Source organism: Cibotium barometz, chromosome 21 (assembly GCF_041138505.1).
Source record: "Cibotium barometz isolate CiBa-2024 chromosome 21, ASM4113850v1, whole genome shotgun sequence".
Classification (NCBI taxonomy): Eukaryota; Viridiplantae; Streptophyta; class Polypodiopsida; order Cyatheales; family Cibotiaceae; genus Cibotium; species Cibotium barometz.
In genome coordinates, this window is record NC_141066.1 from 54,981,993 (window position 1) to 54,992,771 (window position 10,779).

The window sequence follows — 10,779 nt, forward strand, 5'->3', positions numbered from 1 at the left end:
ACTAATTCTAGGTTCTGTTCACAATCTGAAATCTACTTTTAAAGAAATAAAAACTACCTGAAAAGTATTTTTTAGGTACTAAACTACTTCGAGGTTCTGTTCACAATTTGAAATCTACTTTAAAAGAAGTTTAAATTACTTTGGGGCTCTGAACATTCTGAAAAATATTTTGTGGGCATTAAACTACTACTCAATGTAAAAAGTAATTTTAAAGGAATAAAAACTACCTTAAAGAGAAGAACATTATAGAAGGTTTACTTTTATGGATACTAAACTATATCTAGATGCTAGTCAATATCTGAAAACTACTTAGAAGAAATAAAAACTACTTGGAGGAGCTAAACATTCTATAAAGTAAGTACATTCCTATTCAACTAGGGACTTGTTCAACTAGGGAAAAGGATACATACCTCTAACAATGCGACGTCCCCCTTCATGTTCAACATTGCCTCATCAACTCCTAGCAACAACTGGAGCATCCTAGAGCAAGCTTCAATTTGAAGCTCAAGTTTACGCATTTGTTCCATGTTGGTTTGTGGGTCTACTACCTTCAACTCTTCCAGCTTCTTGTGACCTTCCATGTCTGCTATCAAGACAGCTACAACAGTAGATGATGTGCCTTCATTGCGAAGTAGCGTGTCCCTCTTCTTATTGAAATCTGCTCTTCTGCAAGCGAGCTCGTGTGTCTTTTTGGACAGGCTCTCATTGGCATTAGTAGCCATGGACTCCACCTTCGAATTATGCACACAATAAGGATTGTGATCAAGTATCCATGAACTAGGTTGAGCCGTCTTGCTGCCGCCATGCTCTCACGTTGGATGCTTGGCCTTCTGGTTACTTCCACCTGCATCACATTCCATGTCACACACTGCTTGCAGCTTCTAAATTTGTGGGTCTATAAGCTTTCCTCTAGTTATTGATCTTTTTATGCACGCCTCCTGGCTAGGCTTTACAAGTTTCCAAGACACTCTCCCTAAATGTCGCCCATGCAATTTGGTGACCTTCGGGATTACTTTTCATTGATTTACACTTTTCATATGTGAAACACCTGGCAAACTTGTGACCAATCTTGTTGTTAGAGAGCACAGCTTGGTACAATTTTTGGGCAACACTCGTCCACAAACTTCGACCGCAACATATGCAAGAAGATCTTGGAGTTCTTCTCACACCGTGTTCTGAAAACACTCATCCAATCTGCCTTTGGCTCTTTTGATAGATGCTTCGGAGCTTCCCCTCTATGCTCAAACCATATTTCTCATGGAGCTACTCTTTTGTTAGGCAAAGCCGCTGAAGCTTTGGGTATATATGTTTAGCTTTACCCCAGTACCTATATCAAGAATCCAACTCTAGTCGCGTGAATTTGAAACTATATAGATTTAGCAAATCTCTCTCTCTCTCTCTCTCTCTCTCTCTCTCTCACACACACACACACACACACACAAAAGCACACATCGTTTCTTGCTAAAAAGAAAGAGAGCTTTACTAGTACCTATAGCAAGAATCCAACTCTAGTCATCAATTTCAAGCTACATAGATTTTGTAAAAAACTCTCTCTCTCTCTCTCTCTCTCTCTCTCTCTCTCTCACACACACACACACACAAAGCACACATTCTTTGTTGTTGAAAGAAAGAGAGCGACAATCAAGCCATGAAAGCACAAGCATATCTTTAGAAGAGGATTCCGTCTTTAATATGAACTCCTCTTGTGTGCTACTAATGGCGAGGTTTCTTCAACCGGCTTCTTGCCGATGGGAGTCCTTCCCATGTTGCCCTCAAAGAAGACTACTCCTAAGCTGAAGATGTTGAGGATAGGGCTCTGTTAAGAGAAAGGTTGTAGAGAGACGGTTGGGCATGACAAGTATGCAGGTTGTAGAGAAAAGATTGGGCAACAGCATAGATTTTTTTTTTCCCGAATCTAAGAAAGGTTTGTAGATAGAGAAGGGGATTTGTTGCGCGATAAAAATGATGAGAGGGAAAATTCTACCTTTCACAAGTGTGAGATTATAAACATCAAGAAGTGGCTCCATGCAATGATACTTTGATTCTCATAAAATAATTTATTTTTTATTCTCATGCAAAATTATCTTTCATTCCAATTTCCGCCCCCAAAACTACCATTTCTTGAACGGCAAAAAAAAAAAAAAAAAAATCTTACACCACCTATCCATGCTTTCACCCACGGAGAGAGTATTAGTACTTCAAGGCTCAAGCATCATATTGAGAGATACTTGGCTCGCACTTAGTAGAAACTTGACTAGTCGAGATAAGTATCCAATGTTGTTGAGATCGCCCACATTGCAATGTTGCGATGCTCAAAGTACAATCGCATGTAAAAAAGGGTTTAGCCTACAAAACCTGATCAAAACGAAGCTTCGGAATTGCCTTGAATACAAAAAATGTGGATGTGATGATGCTATTCACAGTTGTGGAAGAATACTGACAAGTTGCCACGTCCATGGAGAAAGTAAAAGGTATTTTATTTATATCTTATACATATAATTTTTCAATTCAAATGCACATTTTAGGTTGTATCTGAGTTGGATTCTTCCTTTTACTAATTGTGTACATTGTTGTTGTTGAGAGTGCAGTGTTAATGCACATTATTGTTCTTGAGAGTTAGTTTCAGTATTGTATCATCGTTAATGATCTGCGTAATGTAATTTTCACATGCTTGGTTAAGGCTCGTGAGCTAGGCATTATGCTATGTTTGAAGATAGAGATATTCATTGCTCAAGTAATTTTAACATGGACTTACAAATATTTAGTATATGTTTGACTACATGTTGCACTACAGAGATAGTGAATATACAACGTACATGTTTTAAGGAGCGTGCAAGATGCAAGTTTTGGAAGGACTCCTTATTAAAAGCATTCGTGGCATTGTTACACTAAGTACATTAGGACTAGTTTAGCAATTCTCTAGAGATCAGTGGGTGGTGCTTCCTCTCATGAATCACCAATGCAATGATATTATCACATCCTCCTGTTTTTGTTTCTCAAGTTGCTAATCATCAAAAGTTTAGCACAATAACTATTTATATATAAGTAATCATGCTAATCAATACATAAGTAATCTCTCTCTGTACACACATACATGAGCGCACACAGCATGTGCACGTGCACACACACATGCAGGTGCAAGCATGTGCATGTGCAGAGTCTCAAAGAGTTGCTAATCAATATATAAGTAATCATGCCTCTCTCTCTCTCTCCCTCTACACATACATGAGCACACACAGCACGTGCACATGCACACACACATGCAGATGCAAGCATGCGCATGTGCAGAGTCTAAAAGAGTTGCTATACCATAATAATGATGCTCATCTCGGAGACGAGGCTTGTCAAACACTTTCTGTGCTTCCACAAGGGAGCCAAATTTGTCAAACATAGGTATTTGCCAACAAAGATCTCTTTCCAACCCTTCTCCAACAATCTCAGCAAGCATTTCTCTCCTCCTGTCTGTGGCTCTTGTGCCGCCATAAGCTTTTGATCTACAAACGCATGTTGAAAAGATGTCCTCAGGTCGCATCTGTTCACCATAGTTGAGTGCAGCTTGATCATGTCTCTATTTTACATATCCAGCTATTAGTGCAGTCCACAACACACCACTTTGAAAGGGCAGCCCATCAAAACCCCTTTTGCAACTAGGAGTGAGCCACATTGGGCATAGAGGTAAACCACAGGGCTCTGGGCATTTTTATAAACGAGCCTGTTCAATATGTGATGAGAAAACATGCTTCCACAATCCACAAGAATGGGCACAATGTCAGTAGATTATTTTCTTTTATATGGAAATGTGGCACGTGTCAAATTCTTGCTTTTGTTTTGAATAATACTGGTCCATTGAGATGATGTAACCCACGTGTAGAAGTAACCCACATGTAGAAGTAACCCAAGTCGAACCATGAAACACATGATGTGTAGAACCCAATGATTGCAACAGTCAGAATTAAGATTACAACATACACAGACATAAAGCACCTAAGCCTACATTGAACACGCAATTGCTCTTTCCACACTAGCTTCCGTTGGAGAGACTGCAACAAGCAGAGTTCAAAACATTAAGCACCTAGATCTGTATTGAACAAACACTCTTTTGACCCGCAGGGACCTTCTATACACCTGGACACTGGGAGCTTCATCAGCCTCACCAATGATGCCTCTTCGTAAGGCGATCTCAGCTCTCCCCCCCCCCCCCCCCCCCCCCCCCCACACACACACACACACACACACATCCAAATTACCTCGAAACCTTTAAGAGATTGATTTATTGGCACTAAAAATCATACGCATAGCTCCAAACATAGATAGTGAAGACCCTTAAACTCCCAGTGCAAACCCCAAAACATCAAAACCTCAGGAGTATTATCCCTTTTTCAGCTGCAAAGGAGTTCCCAGCTAGCTAGCTCTCTCTCTCTCTCTCTCTCTCACACACACACACACACACAACCAAGAGGTTCAAATTACCCAGGAAACCGTTAAAAGATTGATCTATTGGCATTAGAATCATGGGTAGAGCTCTGAAACACAAGTTAGTGAAGACCCTAAAACTCCCTAGAAAAATGCAAGCCCCAAAAAACAAACCCCCCCCCCCCCCCCCCCCCCCCTTCCTTTAAATCCCTAGAAAAAGTGCAAAACCCAAAACATCAAAACCTCAGGAGTATCGTCCCTTTTTCCGCTGCAAAGGAATTCACAGCTAGCTAGCTAGCTAGCTAGCTCTCTCTCTCTCTCTCTCTCTCTCTCTCTCTCTCTCTCTCTCTCTCTCTCACACACACACATAACCAAGAAGTCCAAATTACCCTGGAAACCTTTAAGAGATTGATCTATTGGCACTAACAATCATGGACAGAGCTCCCAGACACAAGTTATTGAAGACCTTAAAACTCCCTAGAAAAAATGCAAGGCCCAAAAAACAAAAGGACCAAGATCGTCCTGTAGTTACCATTTTTTCACTGCCCATAGGGGGGCACTCATAAACCACCCATAGGTGATGCGCCAAGGAAGCAACTAGTGGGGTTTTGAACCCAGGACCTCCTGGTCCTAGGCAAACACCTTCACCACTTGAGCTATCACCTCATTGGCACCTCAGGACAGCCCTTAAATCATTATCTGAGTGTTGTCCCTTTTCAGCTGCAAAATAGTTCCAAGAACCCTCTCTCCCTCTCACACACACGCGCGCCCCCCAAGAGATCCAAATCACCTCGAAACCTTAAAGAGATTGATTTATTGGCACTAAAATTCATCGGCAGAGCTCAGAAACACAAAATCAGTGAAGAACCTAAAACTTCCTAGAAGACCGAAAATATCAAAACCTGGGGGCAACCCTTAAATTATTGACTGACTATTGTCCCTTTTTCAGCCGCAAAATAGTCCAAGATGCAGTGCAAACCCCAGAATTGCTAGCATACACTGCTTGACTTTCCTCTAGCTCTTGCACCAGGTAGTCGATTTCACTCCACATCTTGAGTCATTCTCAAGCATAAGCTTTCACACCGGTTTTAGATTTCCGGGACAGCTTGGCCCACTCAGTATGATACGAACCAGCATGATCAGTCCGCTCATAAGTGTGAGCCCCAAAGTAGTCTCGCTGTGCCTGAACTAGGTTGGCAGGCAGCCGGGCGCGCCGATATGTATCGAAGTATGCCAGACTTGCACTCATGCCAGGGGTGCTTATACCCATGCTAATGGCCAGACCCACTACTCTTCTCCATGCTGCTTGCCTCTCAACCATCTCTTTGGCGAATTCTGGATCCACCAAAAGACTGGCCAGCTTTGTGTTGCGATCATAGGCCTTCTTGATGCGGTCCAAAAACACTGCCCGTATAATGCAGCCGCCCTTCCAGATGCGAGCAAGTTCACCTAGATTCAAATTCCAAGACTTCTCGATACTTTTTGCCCTTAAAAGGTTCATGCCTTGGGCATAGCTACAGATCTTGGAGGCATAAAGGGCCTTCCTCACATCATCAACGAGTTGCTTCTTATCCACTGTCTTAGAGCCCAAGACATCTGTAAGCCCATGCTCTTTGAAGATCTTGGCAGCAATCTCTCGCTCTTCCTTCAGCCCGCTCAGAAATCGAGAATCCAAGGATGCAGCAATGGTAGGAGCAGCTATGGAGAGCTCTGCAGCTTGTTGCACCGTCCACTTGCCAGTACCCTTCATACCAGTCTTATCAAGGATCTTGTCAACCAGCTCCCCTTCACCAAGATCATCTTTCACAGTAAAGATGTCGGAGGTGATCTCCACAAGAAAGCTTTCCAGCTCCCCTCTGTTCCACTCTGCAAAAGTCTCTGCTATTTCCTCGTTGGACAAGCCTCCCACACACTTCAGCACATCATAAGCCTCTGAGATCAGCTGCATGTCACCATATTCAATACCGTTGTGCACCATCTTCACAAAGTTGCCAGCACCACCCTCACCCACATATGTGACACATGGGCCATCATCAACTTGGGCGGCCACTTTTGTGACCACATCCTCAATATACTTGTAAGCCTCTAATGTTCCTCCTGGCATCAGAGACGGCCCATGTCGAGCGCCTTCCTCACCTCCAGAAACCCCCATCCCAAGATAAAGAAGCCCCGTCTCTGCCACTTGCTTGGCTCTGCGTTCAGTATTCTCATACCATTCATTGCCTCCGTCTACAATGCAATCGCCAGGTTCCATGAAATTAGAAAGGGTGGCAATCGTTTGATCTACAGGAGCCCCAGCCTTGACTAGAAGAACGATGGCTCTGGGTTTCTGGATCGAGAGCACAAAGTCCTTAGGATCATGATAGCCTTTGAGAGGAAGATTTCCTTCTTCCTTGGCCCTTTCAACTGTATCATCTACTTTGTTGGTGGAACGATTGTACACGGAAATGGGGAAACCCTTTTCAGCAATGTTGAGAGCCAAGTTTTGGCCCATGACGGCCAGGCCAGCAAGGCCAATTCGAGACAGATCTGCCGCCTCCATTGCAAGCGTGTCAAGTGAGACTGGGCACTTGCTGTCACAGCTGCAAAAAACAAAAGAGTGCCATATCAAGATGTTTATATATATAACTAGATGAATCCAGGAACATGCCCAAATTCACCTTATAAGAAGGTGCAATTTATAACCTCATGGTAGTCATCCACAAGACAATAAACCATCAACTCCATCTTGCATAGTATGGACTAGATACTATGACATCCCCACTAACGTCATCAATGTTCCCCATAATCTCACTACGGTACAACCTAGCCCTCAAGAAATCAAGGAAAGAGCTGGACATGGAATGCACAGTTTTCTGAGTTAGTGGAAAGGAAGGAGCTACCCAATATAGTCTATCCTATTAACATGCAAGAAGGCAAGTTGGTTGAACTAAAAACTATGACAAATGTGATAATAAGGATCAAAGATGATGGTCAGGAGACCACAAGCTAATTTTATAGCACAAAGCTATAAATGGAGGTAAAGAAGACAAATGGCCACATACAACAGCTACACATGATGGCAAGGACACCACAAGCTAATTTTATAGCACAAAGCTATCCATGGAGGTAAAGAAGACCAATGGCCACATACAACAGCTACACATGATGGCAAGGACACCACCCTTTTACATGTCGATAATACAGACATGCAGAAACACCACCTGTCCATATGCAGAATCTAGGCAGAGGACTTGCCACTAACCAACATGCAAAATCTATGTACAGAACACTCACCCACATACAAAATCTAATACGGACGCAAGAGCACTACTGCAATCTGTTTACTGCAAAACCTATGTACAAAGGGAAAAATTCAACTGCCTACATAAAAAATCTATGCACAGAGACAAAAACGCCCACATGCAAATTCTATGACCAGACGCATAGGCACTCCTACCCACATGCAAAACCTATGCAGTGAGACAAAAAGGCCCACATGCAAAACCTATGCACCGAGACAAAAAGGCCCACGTGTAAAATCTATGGACTCCGACAAAAATGCCCGCATGCAAAACGTGTGCACAAAGGCAAAAATGCCTATTCATACTCAAAGACGAAGTCGCATAATCTACAAGCAAAGGCGGAAATGCAAATGGCCACACGCAAATCTAAACAAACACGCATTCAGAAATGCCATACCCACAAAGGCAAGCACACATTTGCCCAAATGTAAGATTTATAAAGAGAAGCTTGCCCACCTGCAAAAACTTTAGAAATCACATGTAGAAAACTGTGAATCCAATACACTAAGAGACCTTTGCAAAAAGCCATGAGCGGCCAAAAAAGCCACTCGCTCACATGGAGAATCTGTACACAGAGGTAAAAATACACATGGCCACAGGCATAGAAGCAGAACTACCCACATGAGAAATCTATATTCAAAGGGAAAACAACCACTCGCCCACATGCCAAATCTATACAGAAGGAAAAAAACCTACTCGCCCAGAAGGGAACTACACACACAAACACTAATGCGAAATCTGCACACAGCCACTCGCCCAGAAGAAAAAAATCTATACACAGAGGTACCAAAAAAAACCCTCTCAACCGCGAAAGCTTCAGCACAAAAGAGGGTGCAAAGAGTAGCAAGGGAAAGTGGACTTACCGATACAAAGGAGGAGCTGAGACGGGTGTGCTCTACTCCGCCCGCTAAAAACGAGAGCTGTGGCAGGAGGACTCTCACAATACACGCTGGACAACAACCATTGAGAGTGCGAGTGCATCTCGTTTTGACATTTGCTAGTGGCCACCCACGTGGCATAAAGGACCCTTCGAGTGCAGCCCTGGCCGACGGTCCTTTCCACGCCTGAAAGTATATTTTCAAAATGTTTATAATATATCTCCCTTAAAGGAGGTTCGAAGGTCGCATTGCCCTTTCCCCACTTCACACCACTTTATCTTTTAGCCACTTCCCATAGGTTGTACCTTAGCTTACCAACCTTGATTACAAAGCTTAGGGAAAAAATCCTACAAAAAAAAGAGCTTAACATTACAAAAATAAATTGGGGTAGGATAGGTAAATGGGTGGAGGAGAGATTGGGGCTTAAGGGGTTCTGAGGTGACTGGTTACTGGGTGAAAAGATGCAGGGGAGAAAAGAGCTTGAGCTTTTGCAAGCACATACACACTCACACAAATCTTGGAAGAGAACACACAAGGTGAGAGATTGGAAATTCTTCTTCTTCTTCACACAACAAAAGAGGTCTACAAAGAAGATAAAGTGACTAACACACATAATAGAATATATACAAGCGGTTCATAATGTGAACACGCTAAGAGGAGTGGGTAGATGTGGACTAGTCGGTGTAGTCGAGCTGTAGAATCTCTGGCGAAGATATGTCGGTGCCAGCTACCAAATCTGCCAGTGATATAAATATCGAACCGTCATGTAGGCACCTCGTGAGTGTCAGCTCATGTTGAACTTGACATCTCAACACTCCCCCTCAAGCTCAACTCCAGCTCATAATCTCCAAGCATATTCGAAATCTGCGGAGCTTCTCAACTCCCAAGGCCTTCGTGAAGATGCAGCAACCTGACATAGGCCAAGTCGATGTCACCTACCAAGACTCTCTTCCTAATGAAATGGTAATGTACCTCAATGTGTTTCGTCCGCGCATGGAAAACGGGGTTCCTAGCCAACTGTATACTGTAAGATTGTCACGATATATGACAACCTTTCTCTCCACATGCAACCCCAAATCAGCAAGTACCTTACGTAACCAAGCTACCTCACATGCTGCCACTGTAGCTCCTCTGTGCTCTCGACAAGGCAACTGTGGGGGGCTGCTTCTTTGCTGATCCATGTCACAGCAGTACTCTCCAATGAAAACATAAATCCACTGGTAGATTTCCTATCTGAGATGCTACTTGCCCAATGTACATCTGTGTACCTATATAGCTCCAATGATACACCTGCTGCATAAAACAATGCATAATGCCCTCAAATACCAAAGTGTGCGTCGCACACTGTCAAGATGTGGTTTGCACGGAACCTGCATAAACTGGCTTTCTAAGCCAACAGTGTAGCTCAAATCTGGCCTGCTGATCGTGACATAGATCAAACTCCCCATAATCTTCCTTTACATAGTGGGATCCTCCAACACATAACCTACATCCGTACACTAAGCTTGCCATTTTGATCCAATGGCATCGAGATTGGCTTACAATCAGCCATCCGATACTTGGACAATATGTCCAATGCATATTGTCTCTGTGACATCCAAATACTCTCAGGTGTGCGAATGACCTCAATTCCCAAAGAGTAACGCAGATCTCCCAAATCCTTCATCTCAAACTTCCTTTTGAGAAGACTTTTCACATACTCAATCTCTTCCAAGTTGTCACCCCCAACAATAAGATCATCAACTTATATAGTGATGATCACAATACCCTTATCACTCTTGCGCACATATAAAGAGTGATCTACATCTGCCATATGAAAACTAATAGTGACAAGATACTCAGCAATGTTGTCATGCCATGCTCGTGGAGCTTGCTTCAAGCCATACAAGGCCTTACGAAGCTTATACACATACTCTGGGTGACCTGTATCCTCAAAACCTGGATGATCCATATACACCTCTTACAAGTCACCATGCAAGAACACATTTTTAACATCCATCTAATGTAAAAACCAGATTTTAGCTGCAGCCACCGCAATCACAACTCTCACAGTTGCCATCTTTGCAACTGGGGTAAATGTCTCCTCATAATCAATCCCATGTGTTTGCGCATATCCTTTGGCTACCAATCTAGCCTTGTACCTGCTTATGCTACCATCATTGTTATGTTTCACCTTATACACCCAATTACAGCTAATAGATTTC

The 10,779-nt window shown here is 43.0% G+C and overlaps 1 protein-coding gene across 2 annotated transcripts; it reads right to left on the reverse strand.

Moving 5' to 3' along the window:
• Positions 1 to 4,910: 4,910 nt before the first annotated feature.
• On the reverse strand, positions 4,911 to 8,689 carry LOC147627381 (6-phosphogluconate dehydrogenase, decarboxylating 1, chloroplastic-like). 2 transcript variants are annotated; one of them, XM_086816028.1, is made up of 2 exons: positions 8,561 to 8,689; positions 4,911 to 6,995 (listed from the first exon to the last, which is right to left on the reverse strand). In XM_086816028.1, exon 2 carries the CDS (start codon positions 6,953 to 6,955, stop codon positions 5,477 to 5,479), a length of 1,479 nt encoding a protein of 492 aa, XP_086672154.1. In that variant the 5' UTR covers positions 6,956 to 6,995; positions 8,561 to 8,689; the 3' UTR covers positions 4,911 to 5,476. The 2 variants fall into 2 exon arrangements, with proteins under 2 accessions (XP_086672154.1, XP_086672155.1); XM_086816029.1 differs by lacking the exon at positions 8,561 to 8,689 and adding an exon at positions 8,154 to 8,550.
• Between the last annotated feature and the right edge of the window lie 2,090 nt (positions 8,690 to 10,779).

Excerpts from the sequence above, each read along its gene's own strand:
- LOC147627381 (XM_086816028.1), bottom strand. The coding sequence starts at position 6,955 with ATGGAGGCGGCAGATCTGTCTCGAATTGGCCTTGCTGGCCTGGCCGTC.